The 22,385-nt window shown below is 36.7% G+C and overlaps 1 protein-coding gene across 1 annotated transcript in view; it reads right to left on the bottom strand.

Annotated features, from left to right (window-relative positions):
* FBN2 (fibrillin 2) overlaps window positions 1-22,385 on the bottom strand; it is a gene marked incomplete at both ends in the record, with an annotated part of 230,962 nt that overhangs the window by 26,132 nt on the left and 182,445 nt on the right. The window contains 15 exons of the mRNA XM_082837201.1: window positions 338-463; window positions 3,260-3,379; window positions 3,792-3,920; window positions 5,435-5,551; window positions 7,358-7,483; window positions 9,306-9,431; window positions 9,613-9,738; window positions 10,624-10,692; window positions 15,146-15,298; window positions 15,908-16,033; window positions 17,235-17,360; window positions 17,813-17,881; window positions 18,610-18,771; window positions 21,136-21,258; window positions 22,122-22,244. Of these exons, the coding sequence (XP_082693327.1) occupies window positions 338-463; window positions 3,260-3,379; window positions 3,792-3,920; window positions 5,435-5,551; window positions 7,358-7,483; window positions 9,306-9,431; window positions 9,613-9,738; window positions 10,624-10,692; window positions 15,146-15,298; window positions 15,908-16,033; window positions 17,235-17,360; window positions 17,813-17,881; window positions 18,610-18,771; window positions 21,136-21,258; window positions 22,122-22,244 (1,821 nt within the window). The remainder of the gene's footprint in view (window positions 1-337; window positions 464-3,259; window positions 3,380-3,791; window positions 3,921-5,434; window positions 5,552-7,357; window positions 7,484-9,305; window positions 9,432-9,612; window positions 9,739-10,623; window positions 10,693-15,145; window positions 15,299-15,907; window positions 16,034-17,234; window positions 17,361-17,812; window positions 17,882-18,609; window positions 18,772-21,135; window positions 21,259-22,121; window positions 22,245-22,385) is intronic.

The following is a 22,385-nucleotide window of genomic DNA, read 5'->3' as shown; positions in this document are numbered from 1 at the left end:
ATCAATCTAGGTAATTTTCAGTAAGTTACATCATATCAGAAGCAACTCCTCACCAATGTACAAAACATCTATGCCAACAACAGAATGAAAATGATGAAACAAGATAACAATTTTTCTTTTAGCATGAAGTTTTTTTAAAATGTAGAAACAGAGCCAATAATTCAAAGTGCCTTAAAAATTGTCCAGTGCATATACATCTGAGACCTACATTTTAAACTTACAGATGATGTATTTGCCAGAGACATATATTTTTAGTGACAAACACTGAATCATGGCTTACTGTCTAGCTTTGAAGTTTAAGGGCCAATTATGACAGAGAAGCCATTTCAAAACTTACCGAAGCATCTCCGTCCATTATCAGACAATACAAAACCAGGGGGACAGATGCACTGGAAGCCCCCAGGAGTATTGGTGCAGGAACCGAAAAGACAGATGTTGGGATCTTCATCACATTCATTTATATCTGCAGAAGAGCAGGATAATTTATTGATTGAATCAAATCAAAACATTGTTCAATATTTGACAATAAATAATTTGTCCACACTCTAACAGTTCACTAGCCATTGGATATTTAACATGAAACAATACATTGTATTATGTATACGTTTAACTTATCTTTAAAAAATAAAGTGTTACTGCCTCAAAAGTCAAAGATTACATCCAGTTTCAATCAACCATAGCCCCAGACTCCCAAGTCGGTCTCTAGCTCTCCAGACTTGACCCCTGGGGGTGTTTTTACATCCACCTGCCTACCTGACAGGACCACTTCAATGTCTCACAGGCATCGCATCCTCAGCAATGGTCCCCTTCTATGATGCCCCTCTCAGCAATCCACACTGGGGACCTGGAATCACATTTATTCCTCTCCCTGACCTTTCAACTTTCACATGCAAGCAGCATGTGGCCTGTAATTTCTATCTCCTCTCTACATTCAAACTCAACATCATTTGCCGCCTGGATTATTGCAAATCTCCCAGCTGGACTGCTGCATCTCCTTCTCTCCTCTTCACACTGCCACCAGGGCTGGTTTTCTAAAACACAAACCTATTTTGAAAATCTGTGCCTGTGGAACTAGGGGAACTCAGACATGTGTTGAGAATTTTATCATTTCCACCTGACCCCAGAATGGTTCCTTAAAATAAATATACAAGGATTCCTTACCAGCGATGTTCGGCCTTTTTTCATTGGAAGTGCTTATTTAATGGGTTATTTTAACTAAATGAATAAACATTACACAATTTCAGGCACATTAGAACATAAGCTCCATGAGGACTTATGTGATGTGTCTCTTATGTGATGTGTCTGTCTGTCTGGATCACTGCTGCACCCTCTAGCACAGTGTCTGGCACATTCTACATTCTCAATTTGTATTTGCAGAATTTTAATGAGTGAGTCGCACCACATCGTTTCTAAAGCAACCTGCAGTGCTCCATACTGCCTGCAGCACTGAGTGCAATCTTCTGAGCTGGCCAGTCGATGCCCCTTACCACGTCTGTGCTGCCCCTCTTTTCAAAATGCCTCTCTGTTCCATTTCTTTCTTTGATAAGTAAATTTCTATCCAACATTTCAGAGACACCTCAAATGTCACCAATCCTTTGTGACAGGCTTCCTGACATGCCATCCTCTCACCACCACCATCATTATTCACAGCCTCCTACTGTGATCCCACATCCTGAACAGATCCCAGTACAGTGTCCGTCATGCTGAATGGTAAGGATATCTTTACCAAACGGGGTTTCTTACGAAATATGTCTTTTCTCTTAGGCAGTAAGTTACCTGTAGGAAAAAAACTTCCTTTTTGCGTTTCCAGCACCTAAAAGATGCTGTGTCCACTGTAATGTCCACTGAATGTCAGGATGGATTTATGTGTGTGTGTGTGTGTGTGTGTGTGTGAGTGTACATATAGTCACGTTAGAAAGCATTTCATCTAGGAAAATTGGTAGAAGAGATTCTATTGATAGGATGAAGGAAATATTCTTACAGTGAAGTAAGTTAGTTAAAAACCCATTCTTACAACATGTGAAATAGTGATGTTGTTTATCAGTGGATAAAGAAATACTCCTGAGGTTTAAAAATATGTAAGTGAATCATAGATTTTTTTCACTAAGAAAAAAGGTAGCTAAGTCTTTCTGATACAAAAAGACATATGCATTTCTATTTCCTCCTTATGGCTGACACACTGCCGCTATCCTTGCTCCATGAAGAGATGAATCACAGGGATGTTGAAGAATTGAGATTAAATATAAACAAAGAAAATGAAAGAAAGGATCTTAAACTTTTCAAGAAAGTTTTTGCTAAGATGCTTCTAGTATTATTATTGATTATTTTTAAGTATTAAAAACACTAGACAATCTTACAAGGAACTACACAAATCAGACAAAAAAGGGACAAGATATAAACACCAAATTGGAATGACTAGGGATACCTATTATTTGTAATTATATGGTCTGAAAAGAAATTAAATTTAACTAAGTGAACTGTTTGCTTCAGTTCCATCTATATAAGTCCCTTGAGTGTGAACAGTAGAGCTACTTAGAATTTTTTTTAAGAAACTGGGTAACTCAAAGGCAAAAAAACTCTTAACAATCATTTCACGTTAGAAGAACCACACTAAGATGCTGGTGCTTCTGAATTTCAACAAAACTGTTAAAAATAATTTGTACAAAAGTGAAATAAAGTAACTGTAAAAAGGTCGGTCTTCATCATGTCCACCAGGCAATTCTGGGACCCACTTTTGATGTGGTTACAGTGTTCTTGTACACTGGGAGAGTTTCCGCAGAAAAACATCTGTTCTGACAAATGGATTAATATTTTCTGTTTTGACATGTGGCCTTCCCAGGGAAAAAAATGTTTCAACAGCATTGTCAAGATTTTCTGCTTCACATTTCTAGAACTCCAGACACCTTTAATAGCTGTTTTAAAATTGGTTGCCAAAGATTACAATTTTTGTAGACACTCTTTAAATTCAGTAGAAAGTCTCTGTTGACATTTGGAAAAAAGCTTAGAATGCACTGAAAATTCTTTGACTAGTATGAGATTTCTGTTAATGAAAAATCCCACATCCTTAAATTCTTTATTCCCACCACTCCACCTTCAAATCATTTCTGATGGTTCAATAAAACAGATGTAGGCAGCTATATGTTTAATTCCTCGGGTCAGCATGCTTACAGTGGTTTGGATTTAATATATTTCCACAGAGTCTATACCAGGTCTTATTATACTAAACAGCTCACGGATTCAAAATAAACGTTAGCCTTACCGATGCAATTCTCGCTTTTTACTTCATACCCTGGGGGACAGATGCATCTGAAGGATCCCTCCAAATTCTGACAGGTGCCAGGAGAGCAAGAGCCAGGAAGGGCAACACACTCATTAGTATCTTTAAAGAGAAACACGAAAAAAATGATTTAAAGATGAGACGATTGTTGCCAAAGGATATTAACATGAATTCAACTCAGGCTTTCTGATCTACCACGTCACTCTGGGCAAATATGCCCTTAGAGACTTTTGACATATTGAGTATTACTCATTTGGCAAGAGGCTAATTTTCCTTTGTCTACGTTTATTGAGACACGGATAGCCTGAAGCTCTATCCCAATAAAAACACTGCATACGAGTCATTCCCAACTGTTGGCTTATACCTTTTACCAAAATTTCCCATGAAATTTATCTCGGTCATGTAATCAGATGACCAAATGAAATGCAAATGTGTCCCGAAGTTGGTGTGGGGGGGAATCACATCATTATTTTACAAAACAAAACAACATAAAGACTGTTTATTATGTACATACCTATACAGTTCTTGCCATCTGGAGTAAGTTCATAGCCTTCATTACATAAACACTTGAAGGAGCCAATTTCATTAAAACACCGTCCATTTCTGCACACCTGACCAAAAAAGGAACTGCACTCATCTACATCTGTAAGCAAACAGGAGTTAGCTTTTCAGAGAGAGCTCTTAACACATATTCTGTCACAAGTTGCAACTTAAAAACATATTCATTGGTAGACATTTACAAAACCCTACATTACAATTCCTCATCAACACAGAGAAAAATGGCTCATATCATAAGGATCAGGTGACTAGTAAGGTCACACAGATCTCTCCTGTAGGCTTAAGGTGAAGCTTTCCATGCTTTCCAATTGAAATATAGTTCTCATCCTGGAGGTAAGAGGATACACGGATTTAACTGGACCAGTTTGCAGGTAACTTTACCTGGAGGTAAGCTGACTATATTCAAAGGACAAATAATGAAGCATATCAAAAATACAGAAAAATCAATTATATGTAAAACACTCTAGAATTGCTGACACGTTTTTCTGTCAATTGGAAAAAGAAGTTCTTAAGTGGTAGGTTTTCAGTTAAGCTTAGGGTTGATCCCGTTTGAGTAATTTTTTAGTTTGTTTGCAGATTATACTTTGATCAGAGCCATATTTGTATCTTTCATTCTCCCTGGCTGTACGAAGGGTCTGAGAAACTACAGACAAGAAGGTGGTTCAATAAAGTGTCTAGTTAGCTCTAAATTTTTTCACCGTTGCAGAATTTTATAAAATAAAGAATGCTGAGAGGAATATATATTGGATTAAATTAGGAGGTGGGTTTGAGCTGTGATGGTTCCATTAAGGTAGAAGGCCTGAGTTACTTTCACATACCTTACAGGCTAATGTGAATTAAGAGATGTTATGTAGTAAAGCACCAGTATAGTGTCTGGCACATGGTAAATGAAATATTGTCAGTGTTTGTTGTCATATCTTTTACTATCTTCTCCAGCAACTACAGGACCCCCTCCTCCTCCTTCAGTCACTTTCAATTTTTATTTCAATCACTGTCTGTTAGAGGCAAAGGCTAAAATTCTGTGCCATGTAGAGAAGACAGTTTTATTTTCCACTGAAAGTTTACAGTTGTTCACAGAGATTAAATAGGTTTCTGAGGGCTGATTTGGAAACCTAGACACCACGCACTCTTTCTGTGGGAAAAGGCATCCCTTGCTTCAAAAGCTGACGGAAAATAAAATTTCAAAACACAACAGGGTTTTCAGTTGTAGATGTCAGTGTTTGAATGTAAATCAAGAATGGATTTTATGAAATATGAAATAATAACACTGAAACCATAACAGGTCTAACTTTGATCCCATCTAAGGGGTAAAAATAACCCCAAACCATAAATCAGTCCCAATATATTTACTATCATCTGCATGGCCTTTTCCCTTGAATCGATTAGTTGATTGACATAGTATTCAACCCAGCAGATTGTCTTGTGATTATTTAAGCCATGAGTGTGACTTCAGTTAACCAGAAATTAGTTAATGATATTACATATCTTTTGCACACATGCACAATTTGAATAATAAACATATTTATTCTTTGGCTTTATTCTGTGTTTCAGGATGTTGTGTAGAAATGAAAGAGAAGCAATAAAGGACTGAGTACTTACCCAGGCAATCATTATTATGAGTGAGTTCAAAGCCTGGGTAGCAGAGACAGTTATAGGATCCAACGGTGTTTTTACAAGTTCCATTTCCACATGGATGCCGCTCACATTCATCAACATCTACAAAGAAACACTGGCTCAAAGGAATTCAATTTTTTACTAGAAAAACGTAGCCTATTAAACTTTTAGATTTTTTTTTAAACTACTGGCTTACTTAGATTTTCCTCATTCAATACTAAGAACCCACATTTATTTAAGGAAAGTAAATATGAGGTAGAGCTAACTCAGAAGTAGAAAATTATAGGAAAAAGTGCCACTTAATGACTTACAGGAACATATACGACTCAGAAAAGAACCGGACTAATAAGCCAGCAACTATCTCCTTAGTAAGAGGTTTTAATGAATAGGTTCGCTTGTCAATTGTAAGGAAATCAATCTTTTGAAACACTAGAACAATTTGTTCTATTAAGCATTATAAATGCTCCCCCAGAAATTTTCATATCTTAATGTGATCAGCACAACAAAGGTAAACTGTGATTTCCTAAATTTTATGAATTAGTGGAATCTAAACTGAAGAAGTCTATTAGAGTTCAATTGTTATTAGCCTTTGAAAAAATGGAATTAATATTGAAAGGTCATGGCATATAAGAGAGGAGACGCTAGACTATGAATTCCAGGATGCTGAAAAAAAAAGAGGGTATTACTGTTCCTTAGGAAGGAAGCTTTGTTTAAGAGAGGTATTACCAAGGAGTCTAGCTGACTTTCATCATGGATGAATTGTTAGGACCAAGGACAGATTTTCACCATATGAATTTCTGAACCATATATCTCAGGGGTTTTTCTTAGCAAATCATATCCTCCCTCTCAGAGAGAACAGCCAGGAGAAGCATATATAAGCAAGCAATCTCAGAAAGTTCATGCAAGTAGGGCCGCATCCTCCGTGTGTCCTTTGCACAAGCACTCCCTAGAGAATTTTTCCTAGGACCATGGGAAATGTCTGCAGGGGAGTTCTTAGGAGGCACTGCAAGAATGGAGACGTTCTCCAGGTGGTCCTCATGTATGGATACGCCATAAAGGAAACTAGTCCTGCCGTTCTGCTGTACTGAAATCTGACCTTACGATTCACAAAGATAGTATCTTAAATACCAAAAGAGTAGATGCACTTTAGCTTTTTCTAAACTGAGAACATGATAATTATAAATAGCCAACTTTTAAATTTAATTTTCCTCCTTCAAGCGCAAAGTGCTTCAGTGGAGATGAGCCAGTGGCTGACATCAGCTTTAAGTAGTTAAGCTGAGTTCCAAGGTGTCCAGCCCATCTGCTTTTGAAATCTTATTAATCATCAGCTCAGCAAGTACTTACTGAACACAATTATTGCTTAACTAACTGTACTTTAGCTACTGGGGCTTTTCAAAGTTCCGCTATCTTTGCTTCTAAAAATTGTTTGTAAGAGTTAAAAAGCAAAACAAGTAGATAAATCTCATGTATTCAATGATTCGGGTGAAAGAAGCATATGTACGTATGTGTGTGTTTATATATTCATTTCAAAACTGTCACTCTGCTACTACTCCCTTGTATTCTTGCATTCCAAAAGGCTTTCTTGAGTGGGAATAGAGAGGGGTAAATGGGCAGCTGGTACCATGGTGATCTCTACATAACCCTGAGTGTCCCAGAGCTCAGGTTAATAAGCATGTGAAAGTCACCTAGGGAAAAAGGCCGTAAACACTGAACCCAAGAACATATTATGGTGTGTCCTGCTTGCAATTTTTACATTGACTAAAACCATAAACAGTTTCACATAGCTCATTTTTTGTAAGACTGTTTCTGACAGAGACTTGGTAGTTACTGTGGCGAATGACCAAACTGTAATCTCTTCTGGAGTCTCAGCTCCACGTCACCCCCTGAAACTAATGTCCTCCTTCTTACCCATGCACATCGTCTGGTCCTGAGAAGCCTTAAAGCCGTTGTGGCAGATACACTGGTAACTTCCTTGTAAATCCACACACAGGCCATGACTGCAAACATTAGGAATTTCTAAACATTCGTTGCGATCTAGCACAAAAAATAAAACACATGTTATACATATCTGATCTTTATTAAGATTCCTTCATTTTTTTCCACAGGCGCTGTTTCTATAATCTGCTATTAATTATTACAGACAGTCTGAAAATGAACCATAACAACAGCTGAATCAAAATAAGCAAGGCTTTAAAAGTATCCAAACCTCTTTTCAAAAAATTTTAAATCATGCAATTTTTACATGCTGATTGGTATCTCAAGGACATTATTTTATTTTAGGTCCAATTCCAGGAAAATCCATTGAGAGACCTCTTCTTTTCCTAACAAAAGAATCTAAAAGATATGGTGAAATAGGTTCAATATGAATGAATAGATTTACTTAGAAAATCTTTCCAAATTATCTTTTTTCTCTTTTTTTAAGTGGAGTATAATTGTTTTACAGTGTTGTATTAGTTTCTGCTGTACAGCAAAGTGAATCAGCCACATGTATACATATATCCCCTCTTCCTTGGATTTCCTTCCCATTTAGGTCACCACAGAGCATTGAGTAGAGTTCCCTGTGCTATACAGTCTGTTCTCATAACTTATCTATTTTGTACATAGTAGTGTATATATGTCGATCCCAATCTCCCAATCCATTCTATCCTCCCTTCCCCCCTTGGTCTCTATGTCTGTGCCTCTATTTCTACTTTGCAAATAGGTTCATCTATACCATTTTCTAGATTCCACATACATGTCCTAATAAAAATAACCAAGAGATCACTGAAAAACTCAAAGAGGAAATAAAAAAATACCTAGAAACAAATGACAATGAAAACACAACGACCCAAAACCTATGGGAGGCAGCAAAACCAGTTCTAAGAGAGAAGTTTATAGCAATACAATCTTACCTCAATAAACAAGAAAAATCTCAAATAAACAACCTAACCTTACACGTAAAGCAACTAGCAAAAGAAGGACAAACAAAACCCAAAGTTAGTAGAAGGAAAGAAATAATAAAGATCAAAGCAGAAATAAATGAAATAGAAATGAAGAAAACAATAGCAAAGATTAATGAAACTAAAAGCTGATTCCTTGAGAAGATAAAATGGATAAACCTTTAGCCAGACTCATTGAGAAAAAAAGGGAAAGGACTCAAATCAATAAAATTAGAAATGAAAAAGGAGAAGTTACAACTGACACAGCAGAAATACAAAGGATCATGAGAGATTACTACAACCAACTATCTGCCAATAAAATGGACAACCTGGAAGAAATGGACAAATTCTTAGAAAGGTACAACCTTCCAAGACTGAACCAGGAAGAAACAGAAAATATGAACAGACCAATCACAAGCACTGAAATTGAAACTGTGATTAAAAATCTTCCAACAGGGCTTCCCTGGTGGTGCAGTGGTTGAGAGTCCGCCTGCCAATGCAAGGGACACAGGTTCATGCCCCGGTCTGGGAAGATCCCACATGCCATGGAGTGGCTGGGCCTGTGAGCCATGGCCACTGAGCCTGCGCGTCTGGAGCCTGTGCTCCACAATGGGAGAGGCCACAACTGTGAGAGGCCCACATACTACAAAAAAAAAAAAAATCTTCCAACAAACAAAAGTCCAGGACCAGATGGCTTCACAGGCGGATTCTATCAAACATTTAGAGAAGAGTTAACACCTATCCTTCTCAAACTCTTCCAAAAAATTGCAGAGGGAGGAACACATCCCATCTCATTCTACGAGGCCACCATCATCCTGATACCAAAACCAGACAAAGAAAATACCTTTTTTGATAGGAAAGCATGGACAGTTTTTCAGTGCAGGAAGTGTAAAGAACATTGTGCTCAGTGTCAAAGAACAAGTCATTCTCTTTCTTACCTACACAGGCTCCATTGGGTGAAAGTTTGAAACCTGCAGCGCACTCACAGCGGTAGCTGCCGGGACTGTTGATGCAGTCGGCATTTCGCTGGCAGAGGTTATCACCGTTGCTGCACTCATCAATATCTGAAAGAGCAACAATTCCATTTTTAAAACTTCATTATTGCATCAGTATTATATTCACTTAACCAATTTGGTGATCAACTCCCAAATGCTATAGAAGAAACAGTAAAAATCAGAAAACTGTCTAAAAACCAGTTATGTCTGCCAAACTTTTTTGGATAAGGTCACACATCATTCAGATTACCTTCACAGACCAGGAGCAGGTCATTGTAGCTGAATCCCGTAGGGCATTCACAACGGAAACTGCCAATCTGGTTAATACACACACCATTTGCACAAATGCCTGGAATCTCTTTACATTCATCAATGTCTGCAATTGAACAGATGTGATCAAATATACAGGGTTCTGCTTAATGTATTCACCATAAAACCTTGAATAATACTATGTGTACACTGGAGTGAAAACACACAGTGTCACAAAAATCAATTCTATACAAGTATGAATGATTTTGTGGTTTATGAAAGCATACAGACCATAAGATATTATATCCTTTGAACAGTGATGAAAAAAAATGAAGCAGCTGATCAAATATACCAAGTGATATTAGTGTCAATATAGCAAATGAATTTCCTAGGGAATCAAGCTTCCTCTTAAGTTACATGTCAGGCTCCCCAGATTGCTATCAGCCATCTGATAAAGCCAGCTATGTTTTTTTAATTTTATGTCCTTTGTTATACATGAATTGATAATGGACACTTAAAATTATATTGTTTATTTAATCTTTGCAGAAGAAAAGTAGATTGTGCAACAGAAAGTACATTCAGGAGGAAGTGATTTATATAATTAATAATTCTGCAAATTCATAAGTAGATTGGGAGAAAGGAATACTGTAAAAATACACCCAAAACTTAAACGTATACTTATGAAAAAACAGATGGTAAAGGTTAAAATAAAGTGGATTATTTAGAGTCATGTAATACAATATTCATGAAGAGGAAAACTAAAGTTTCAGCTTGATATGTATGAAATCTTGAGATAGTCACATAACTATGATAACTCAATCACCAGACTATGTTGATGGCTAATCCCACTGTTAAAACTTGGTTAGAGGCTCTAAACATGTTATTTCTTTCTTGTCTAACCATATTAGATCCAAATACAGATTATTATCTTTTATGGTACTTTAAAAACACTGAACAAATTTTTACAAAATGCTACATGTATTAAAATAAACATAATTTAGTAAAAACTCACCAACAGCTTTTCCAGTGTGAATGTCAAAGGTGAATCCAGGAATATTTCCACATATAGTTTTAAAGTCAGCTTTAAAATATAAACAAAGCAAATGCCCTCTTAAAATTCTCAAACTCCTTCAAAATAACATTTTACATAGTATTACTTTTACTGACAGATGTATTTTATATTATTCACAATGAGACATTTTAATTTCAATTATATTTATTTGATAACAATGCCAGCTTCTGCAAGAAGTGAATCTAGGCACACTTTATCATTATTATTATTGCTATTCTTATTATTATCATCATTAACTTTTTACTGCTCTGATATTAGAAGTAAATCATTATGAGATTCAAAACATCTACTTTAGGCATTTAAATTCTTTGTATTTGGATATGGAGGGCTTTAAAAATGACCCGATTTACATAGATTGAAAAACCAGGTTAGTGTACCAATTTAAAAAGGGATTAGAATTGCACAAAGGCATAGGCATGCAAAAATAATTCTGTAGTGGTGAAACATGTTAACAATGAGTAATGAATGAGACATGAATTATGTCTTTTTTTAACATAAATGTCTATTTGTTGGAATGTGAAATTTGAGGCATCAAAAACTGCATCATGGAATAAAACAGAGACTATGAGAGTCACTCCACATAATTCACCAAACTAACAGTCTAATTTTTAAGAAGCATATTTCTTCTAATGCCCACTGCTACACACATGAATAAACCTCTTGAAAACAGTATCAAGTAAACACATACTGCAGACTATATGCCAAGTGCTATCTGGGGAGGGACTTTGTCTGTTTCATCCACCAATATTCACCAAGCATCCAGAACATATAGAAAGGCACATCACAGATGCTCAATTTAATGGCTTCTAACTGCATGGCAATATGCGACCTGTAATTTGTATACATCATCTCATTTAATCATCACTATAAGGGGCTTCCCTGGTGGTGCAGTGGTTAAGACTCCATGCTCCCAGTGCAGGGGGCCTGGGTTCAATCCCTGGTCAGGGAGCTAGATCCCATATGCATGCGGCAACTAACAGTTGGCATGCCACAACTGTGGCATGTGAGCCTGTGAGCTCCAACTAAGGAGCCCACCTGTTGCAACTAAGACCCAGCACAACCAAAAATAAATAAATAAATGATCGTCCTTATAACCATATCAATTAGTCACTGTCACCACTGATTTATTATCCTTATTTAGCATACGAGGAATCAGTTTCAGAAAGGATAAATAATCATGGCAGAGCTGTGATTTAAATACAGACTAGTCTATCAGACCTAAGCCCTTTACTTCCTCTCACCTAAAAAAGTAATATTTTATTCCCCAAACCAATGATTTTCAATTTCTAACTGGTGAAGTTTTCAAATTACAGAATTATAAAAATGTTCCTATTTGTTTTTTTTGGAATAAAACTAGGGCAAGATAGAGCTAAGAAAATCCACTTGTGCCAAAGCAATCTTAACACATTTTTGACTGGAGATGTATTACAGCCACAGGCATTAGTTTCTACAAAAATCCCCCAGTCAATAATGTATTAAGAAAGAAGGACAGAGCTGGAGGTATTAAGATCCCTGATTTCAAACTATACTACAAAGCTACAGTCATCAAAACAGTATGGTGCTGGGCTCCCCTGGTGGCGCAGTGGTTGAGAGTCCGCCTGCCAATGCAAGGGGCATGGGTTCATGCTCCGGTCTGGGAGGATCCCATGTGCCGCGGAGCGGCTGGGCCCGTGAGCCATGGCCACTGAGCCTGCGTGTCCGGAGCCTGTACTCCGCAATGGGAGAGGCCACAGCAGTGAGACGCCTGCATACGGCAAAAAAAAAACAAAAAAAAAAACAGTATGGTGCTGGTACGAAAACAAACACATAAATCAATGGAACAGAATAGAGAGTCCAGAAGTAAACCCACACTTATGTGATCACTTAATTTATGACACAGGAGCCCAGATTATACAGTGGGGAAAACACAGTCTCTTCAATAAATGGTGCTGGGAAAACTGTATAGACACTTGCAAAAGATTGAAACTGGCCACTTTCTTACACCATATAAAAAAATAAACTCAGAATAGATTAGAGACTTAAATGTAAGACTGGAAACCATAAACTCCTAGTAGAAAACATAAGCAGTATGCTTTTTGACACTGGTCTTAGCAATATTTTTTTGAATCTGTCTCCTCAGGCAAGGGAAAGAAAAGCCCTCAGGCAAGGGAAAGAAAAGCAAAAATAAACAAATGGGACTATATCAAACGAAAAACCTTTTGCACAGTGAAGGAAATCATCTACAAAATGAAAAGGCAATCTACTGAATGGGAGAAGATATTTGCAAATGATATATCCAATAAGGGGTTAATATTGAAATATACAAAGAATGGTCACAACTCAATATAAAAATTACAATCTAGTTAAAAATGGGCAGAGGACTTGAACAGACATTTTTCCAAGGAAGACATACAGATGGCCAACAGACACAAGAAAAGATGCTCTATGTCAGTGATCATCAGGGGAAGGCAAGGCAAAACCACAATGAGATATCACCTCACACCTGTCAGAATGGCTATTATCAAAAAGACTACAAATAGGGCTTCCCTGGTGGCGCAGTGGTTGAGAGTCTGCCTGCCGATGCAGGGGACACGGGTTTGTGCCCCGGTCCGGGAGGATCCCACATGCCGCGGAGCAGCTGGGCCCGTGAGCCATGGCCACTGAGCCTGCGCATCCGGAGCCTGTGCTCCACAACGGGAGAGGCCACAACAGTGAGAGGCCCGCGTACCGCAAAAAAAAAAAAAAAAAAAAAAGACCACAAATAACAAGTGCTGGTGAGGATGAGGAGAAAAGGGAACACTTGTGTACTGTTGGTGGGAATGTAAATTAGTGCAGCCACTATGGAAAACAGTATGGAGGTTTCTCAAAAAATTAAAAATAAAACTGCCATACAATTCAGCAATTCCACCCCTGAGTATTTATGGGAAGAAATCAAAACACTAACTCAAAAAGATATATACATTTTTATGTTCTCTGCAGCATTATTTACAATAGCCAAGATATGGAAGCAACCTAAGTATCCACTGATGGATGAAGTGATAAACAAGATGTGATATACTGTATGTATATATACACACACACATATATATACACAATGGAATATTACTCAGCCATAATAATGAATGAAATCTTGCCACTTTCAACAACATAGATGAATCTAGAGGGCATTTTGCTAAGTGAAATAAGTGAGACCAAGAAAGACAAGCAATGTATGACTTCACTTATATGTGGAATCTAAAAAACAAAACAAACGAACGAAACAAAACAGAAACAGAATCATAGTTATAAAGAAAAACTGGCGGTCACCAGAGGGGAAGGGAGTTGGGGGTTGGGCAAAATAGATGTGAGGGATTAAGAGGGCCAGATTTCCAGCTATAAAATAAATAAGTCACAGGAAAGTAATGTATCCATAAGGAATGGTCAATAAAATTGCAATAACTTTGTATGGGGACATATGGTTACTAGACTTATTGTGGAGATCAATCCGTAATGTATATAAATGTCAAATCACTATGTTGTAATCCTGAAAATAATATTGTATATTAATTATACTTCAATTAAAAAAAGAAAAAAAGAGAAAATTCATTTGCCCACTGAATTTAAGCCACTGAGAAAGGCCCCATATGTCACTTTTCACCATGCCTCTCCTTAATTTCATCATGTTAAATGAAACATTTTAATAAATATACCCTAAGTAATACTGTATTTGGTAACAAATGCATAACCATTGTTTCCTATTTGTCCTAGTAGTTCATCTCTTAGTATCTACAACTATTAAGAGTGATCCCTTCTCAGGTCATAAAGGAACCTGAGTGGGCAACAATTTTAAGACAATTTTTTTGCTCTTGTCTCTATTATCGTTCAGTTTTTCTTTCAAAAGAATCTGTGCTTGGAGAAAAATTTTACTGTGTAAAGACCAGTTCTCTTTTCTGCCTAAAAATTTCAGGTAAGTTTGAGGGAAATGATGCATAAGGAAAACTTTGACACTACATTGCTTTTATGTTAAGTTTGCTCATCAAATCCATTTTTTGCATATTTTCCAAGGTCGAACTAAAAAGATACTCACTGAGCTTGCTGGACTTTATAAATGACCACAAATTTTTAAATCAAAATGACACCTTCTAAATATAGCACAATGACACACAATAGTTTCTCAATAAATACTTGTTTTATGAATAAAAGAATAAGTAAGCAGCACGTTTTAAGATAATGAGTTTAAATGGGCTAGCGTTATAAATTTTAATTTCAGCAATGCGGCTTATTTTCAGGATCCAGACTCCTACTCAACAGACATCTCAGGAATTAGTGTTTGAATCCCAAAGAGGGCTGCTTCAGAAACCGAGCCATATGAGCTCTTGGATATTTTCAGAACGGAGTGTGTCTGCTTTCCGTACTTTTAGTACTTTTTGCTTTTCCTCTACTGTTACATGTATACCTGTGTCACTGACTCGGCCTTCAGCAGAAGCAGGAGCTGTGTGCTTACCCGTTCCTGGCGTTGGGCATGGTTCACAAGGTTTGTTCCAGGCTTTGCCCACATTGTATGTGCAGCAGCACATCCTCTTTGTCACATTAAAAGGCAACTCATTCTCACAAGTGGTTCCATTATAGCTTCGGTAGCAGAAGCTTTTTCTCATGTCTACATAGAGAAAAACAAGTAAGCCAACCAATCCTATCAGCAAGCAGCTAATAGCAAACCCCACACACCTGGACACACCAAACTTCCTCGATTAACTCTGAAAATTTTCACGGTCGTTTGGAGGTATCTTAAAATAATTCCTTAAGCTGAACACAAATCATTTTTTAGATAAGCATCTTTCCTGTTTTTAAATAAGGGGTTTCATTTACAATTTTCTTGGGGGGACAAAGTTAATAAATACTTCTCTATTCAAATGCATTTATTTAACTTAAAAAGGATTACATGTTAAATTTTAAATGTTCTCTTATTCATAAAATAATGTTCACTTTACATGAATGGAAAATAAAAATTATTCAAGAATATATATTTACAATATTTGATGAAATTTTCTACCTGACTCATGCTTTGTAACATGCAACTATGTAGCCAAAGTTCAAAAATATGGTACAGACCCAGAAGTTTATAAGACTTTGAGATACTTCACTATTCATAAAGATTTAACTTCCAAACTTTCTGAATAATAATTCTGAGATGTAAGTATCTGGGAGATAACTGTTGGCCAGGAAGCCAGCAACTGTGACCTAATCAATCTCAGAGACCTTTACCTACCCATACAGTTGTGGCCTCCATTGACCTGCATGTATTCAGGTGGGCAAATGCAGGTGTAATTTCCCAGGGTGTTGTAGCAAGTCCCAGGTCCACACACACCAGGATGTGCAAAACACTCATCAATATCTAGAGGATGCAAGAATGTCCATTAATTAGTAAATATTTTCCCCATGAATTTATATCACTTAAACTACTGAACAAAGCATATGGTTGATTCCCCAAATTCATGTTTTTATAGAATTTATCTTATTTTTATAAAATTCAGAATTTAAAGCAATTACATAGGAAATGCCCCCAAATATGCATTTACATGATATAAAACATGTCCTTCTTCTGAAGAATAAAAACCTAACATTCAAAAATAAAGATGATCAAAATAAACTATTCCAAAGTGGCAAAAAATAACTTAAATGTCACCTATACTTTTTAATTGAAATTTCATATTCGTCAAATGGAATTGCTTTAAAGCTACTTTCCTCTTATGTCGTTGAAAACCAAATATTAGTGTCAACTTTAAACTGAATGCAGTTAGAAAAGCCTTTTTCTTTAAAATTAAAAAGGCTTTCCTTTCAAATTAGCACCCATTCAGAGATTCTAGAAGTAGCACAGCTGCTGGGTAATTCTCCTTATTAAATCATATTTCTTCCAGATGCATTTATCTAACATGTTCCAAAAGAAAGGTTATAATGGAAACAATTACATTACATGTTTAAGGTTCATTTTTGAGAAGCATTCATTCATTCATTCCATAAATAAATACTGAGATTCTACTGTAAGCTAGAACTTGTAGCTATAAAGATGAAATAGATGTGGATCTTGCTTCAAGAAGCTCCCAGTCTAGTGGGGAGACAGACCTCTAAAAGGATGATTACACCGCCATGTGAGAAGTTGGGGATGGAACCAAGAAAGGCATCTGCATAACCTTTGAACTGCTTCATACTATGTTGTCCAACATTTAAAAGTTACTGAAAATATTAGCCTAATGGTTGCATTTCAAACTTACCTATTTTTCTATATAAAATGTAACTTATTGGTATTTGAACTAATAACTTATTTTGATACTGAATGTTTTCATATTATTCCAGCTTCCCCCACTTATTACCAACCCATTTACTCAGAGAAAAATAATGGTAAATTGTGGCAAATAATCTGTAAATTAATTTTATCATCATACAACTTAGCAGCACTGATAGGAAAAGAAAAAAGCTATGAACCAGTCTCAACATATCCTTTGATAAAATTTGAAGATGGACCCTTTTTCTCCAGGCCTGACCAGTAATTTTGTTTTAAATAGCACTAATAATTTCTAGGTATAAATTTATCTCACCTTCACAGATGCGGGTTTCCTCACTGAGGTAGTAGCCTTGAGGGCACTCACATTGGAAGCTCCCGAAAGTGTTGATACAGTTTCCACCCTGGCAGAGACCTGGTAGCTCCTGGCATTCATCAATATCTGCAAAAGGGGAGACAGCTCAGATACCATCATGAAAGATAAGAGTTACTATGAGAGCTTTCAAACGTGTGATACTGTAGGACCTGCAGACTTCCACACATCCACGTGAATGCACACTTAGATGAGAGGTTTATTCTGACCACGAATTTTCTTGGCTTTGTCATGGAACTTTGCTATAATCTGAGAAGAGTAATTACAGCAAGCTGAGGATGATTAAAGTTGGGGATAATTATAAAAAGAGTTTCTCTGCAGAACAATCACACATCAGGTCACTGCAATGGGTCAAATCTTTCTGATTTACAAATGGTTATTCATCAGACTGGTAATTGTCCATCTGTAATTTTGCAAAATAATCTTGTTGGGACTGTTCCACACTAACTTTTCTACCAGATTTGCTCTAAAGTAAATTCTTTACCTTGTTTAAATCTGGTGACAATTAGAGGTATGCTCACCTTCTAAGATGATTGTGATGGGGTTAGGTCTGAAGCCTTCACCTCCAGGACACAAAGTGTAATATTCAGCTGCAAAACAATGGAAAAAAAGAAATTTGATACCTGTGTGCAAGAGGCTGACAGTGAATTAGCACTTAACAACTGCCAGGCTCAAAGCGCATATCCTAAGGGGTGTATCTATATTTTCCTTAGTGCCTTTTCAAATACATTATCTTTAAAAAGTACATTACATTTTACTTGGAATAAGATGATTACTTCATAAATTATATACAAAGTAGAATAACAAAACCCATTTGCTTTTAATTAAAGAAAAAGATTATTTTCAGATAATTTATATCACAACCCTTCTGGCTAGTAAATAAAAACTGAAAGACTCAACAATTCAAAAGTTTCACCTATGTTCATATCAGGACATACATTTCAATTTAAGACATAATATGACTGGACTTGAGGAATACAACTCACCTATGAACCCGAACTAAAACAACTGTGGAAAAGAACCAGGAATGGTCTTTATCTGTGACACCAGGGAGAACTGATATTATCATCATTCATATTGGATTGTGGTTAAAAACTGTTTTTTCTTTTTAGCATTATCAAGAAAAACAGTAAGAAGAGAGGAATTCAGATTCCTTTTATATGACACACTCTTGGCTGGTTTCAGCACAATCATTGAAAGTAGTCCAGATTCAAAGTTTTGACCCTCACTACCTCCCCCACCCCCTAGCACCAGAAGAAAATGGTAGCTAGTGCTCAGCTACCAGTGTTTCTTTCCTCTTCTTCCGTTCCATACTCACTGCTATTGACAGGGGGGCAGGTCTCGCAGGGGTTCCCCCAGGCCTTCCCCAGAGAGCAGCAACAGGAGGAGCGGCTGACGCCCACCCCAATCTCAGTGTTGCAGGAGAGACTCCCGTCGCCCCGAGGACCGAACTTCAGGTAACAGTTGCCCACTCGATTGTCTGCAGGGCAACACAGGAACTTAAAATTGTCCTTATCAGAGTAAGAATGCCTGTTTTGGAGAATGGTCACTCAAATGATGAAATTCAAATTCTGTACATTAATCCCCAGAACAGAATAATCTCTTGCTTTAAACTTTTTCAAAACTGAGTTGCAGGAATTAAATAAATTACACTTTCCTACATCTAGACATCCATATAGATCATGGACTAAACAAGATAGTAAGCAATTACTCATCTGGGACATTCTGGACCTTTAATAATATGACTGCAAAAAATGTTTCCTATAATCAATCTATAGCTTGAGTTTATCAATAAAGGGAGTGAAATCCAATATGTTAATTTAAAGCAATGTATCCTATCACTGAAATATTGATAACGCCATCTCCTTCCTCTCCTCCCCATAATCTCCATTCTCCCACAGTTTAGTTTCAATTTGCACATTGAGTTTTGCAGGTTTTGGGAAAGCTAGTCTGTAACAACTTTAGGGAGGCTACTTAAGAGATCAATGAATCTCAGCCTTTGTCTTGTCTCTATCCATAATTACCATCTAGATCACCTCATTAGTTCCATGACTTTAAATACTATCAAATTTGTGGTTCCATCTTTCACCTCTCCCCTGAACTCAGATCTTTCTGCCATGTGCCTAGTATTTGATTTCTCCTCTTAGATATCTAACGTATTTTAGAGTTAACACGTCTAAAATCAAACACTTGATACTCTTTCCTCCACATACAAAACCTGCTCCAATCCTCTCCCAGGCTTCTGCATTTTCAATAAACGGAAACTCCAATTTTTTAATTGCTCAGGCCCTATACCTTGCAGTCAAACTTTGAATTCTTACTATCATGCCTTATTCAATCCAGTAATAAGGTCTGTCAACACTACTTTCAAAATATATCTGGACTCTGATGACTTACCACTGCTTCTAAATCACTACAACCTGAGTTCAAGCCACCATCGTCCCTCATCTGGACTATCGCAATTGTTTCCTAACTCATCTCTGGACCCAACTATAGTCTATTTTCCCCACCATAGCCGGAGTCATCCTTCAGAAGCATTACCTTAGCCCAGGCCACTCCCAGTGGTGTCCCACGTCAATCAGAGTAAAATCCAAAGTCCTTATTACAGTCTACCAAGTAGTTTTCATCTCCAGCTGCACATTATAATCACTTTGGCAGCTTTTTATTATTTTACTTTTTTTTTTTTTTTTGGTTTTGTTTTTGTTGCTGACTCCGGTGCAGACAGAGGTGTTAACTCATGGTTCTGCTCTTACTAGGCTGTATTCATTCATCCTTCCTTCCTCCTTCCCTCCCATTCTCTCTCTTTTATCCCTGCTCTCCATTCTCATTCCTCATCCCCTACCCAACCATATGAATGTGTTTAATATTATTCTTTTGGTCTCTGCTCCTGCAAAATTGTATTTTTGTTTTCGTGTGCACATTTTAAATTTCTATAAATGGTATTTTGTCGTATACCTCATTCCATCTTTATAACATCCAATCCATCAACTCCACAGTATTCAACTGCGATTCTTTTTCAATCTATCCACTCTCCAAATATGGCTTCTAAATTCTTGCCACTGCAAATAATGAGGCACTGAATATTTTTCCTTATGTTTCCGTATGGGCCTGTAAGTTACTTTATTTGATATCTAAAGCCCAGAGAGGAGCTGCTGGTTCACAGAGTTTGCATATTCTTAGCCTTTGGTATCAGGAAAAACAGTCCTTGTTATCTGCCATATGCATCCAGTAAACTTTTTTAATTTTTTATATTTGTAAGTCATTTTGAAAATAATTTGCAGAAGAAAAAGGCACAAACAACCTTACTAGAAATTTTAATGGGAATTTAATCATGGCTAACTCAAATTTTATTCTGTATTTTCTTGGTTTTGAAAAAATATATACCTGAAATGGTCCTATAAATGCCATTAACTGTTTGCCTGTCAGTTGTCATGCATAAACCTGAAACATATTCATTTTGTAAAACTGATTCCACATTTCAAACACATCTGTCCTGGCCAATGTACTGGACAGGGAGCCGGGCAACTCGGGACACTGCTGAATTCAGCTTTGCCATGTGCAAGCTCTGAGACCTTGAACAAATGACTGCACCTCTAGGGCCCTGGTTCTCAAGTCTGTGAGAGGAGGTGGTGGGAGCAGATGTCTCAAAAATTCCTGTTTCAAAATATGACTTGGAAAATAAGCAGGATAAAAGTGACCATATATTTTGGTAATCTAGAGTTTCTTCAGGTAAAGGACTACTATTTTGTTCTCAAGTTAATTGTAGTAAATGGTCATCACAAGAGAGTATGAGTATTGAACTCTATGTACTTCTATTCATTTGTTTCATATAGCTTTTGCTTACCAACACAACCCACACCGGTGGGGTTCAGCTGGAAATCGGGTGGACAGTTACACTCATAGCGACCAGGAGTGTTGACACATAGGCCGTTCACACAGTTTATTGGATCTGCACATTCATCAATATCTAGGAAAAACATTTAAAATGCCCACATTAACATCTTTACTTTCCTTCTGCATACTGCTGTTCCAAAGAATTTGGTGGAAATTTTGCAAGTCAGTAGACTAAAAATCTTTAGGAGGGACTCAGAACAATGAAATAAAAATGAAATACTTGTATACACCTAAAGCAGTTTCCATAGATCAGTCACACAGTATTCATGATGATATCATTTAATATCCTTAATAAATAAATTATAATGAAACGTTGCAATTCTGAAGAAAAACATTTTATCACTGTTTGTTTAATTATACTTAAACATATGTATTATATATTTGTACATATATGTGGACATCACAAATACATACAAAGAAATACTTTACTAATTTCGTGTTGGATATTTAATATTAAGTTGTTTATATTACAATGGATCCATTCAATAGTTAAAAATAAATGTATCAGCCAAGGGGGAAAGGGGTGGGGTGTGAGGAACTGGGAGACTAGGATTGACACATATACATTATTGACACTATGTATAAAATAGACAACTGATGGGAACGTACTGTATAGCACAGGGAGCTCTACCTAATGCACTGTGGTAACCTAAATGGGAGGGAAGTCCAAAAGGGAGGGGATATCTGTATGTGTATGGCTGATTCATTTTGTTGTGTAGTGGAGGCTAACACAACATTGTAAAGCAACCATATTCCAATAAAAATTAATAAAAAAATAATAAAACAATAAATGTATCAGAATGTAATTTTCTTTTTCAAAAAAATGCATAGCCCAAGGCATAGCAGGCTAAGCAGAAATTTGAGGAACTTCTATATCTAGCACAAAATGTTCATTTCAACTAATAAGAACACAATTAAGCCCATAACTGGCCATACCTGTACAGTTCCCTCCGGTTCTGTCCAATTCGTAACCATCATCACAGATACAATGAAACATTCCAGGCAAATTATTACATGTTCCAAAGACACAAATATTTTGGAAGGAGCATTCATCGATATCTGGAGATTAAAAAAAATAGTAATCTCTTGATTACAAAGACATTTAGATTTACTGTATGACATTAATAAATTATTCTATCTCCTCAGATGTTTTTATGCAGCAAAAAATTTTTTTTCTTTGACCAGAGATGTCACATAAAT

The sequence above is a fragment of the Leucopleurus acutus genome (genome assembly GCF_964270905.1).
Source record: "Leucopleurus acutus genome assembly, chromosome: 3".
Lineage (NCBI taxonomy): Eukaryota > Metazoa > Chordata > Mammalia > Artiodactyla > Delphinidae > Leucopleurus > Leucopleurus acutus.
The sequence above is the reverse complement of the archived record's forward strand: the minus strand, read 5'-3'. Positions and strand labels throughout refer to the sequence as shown.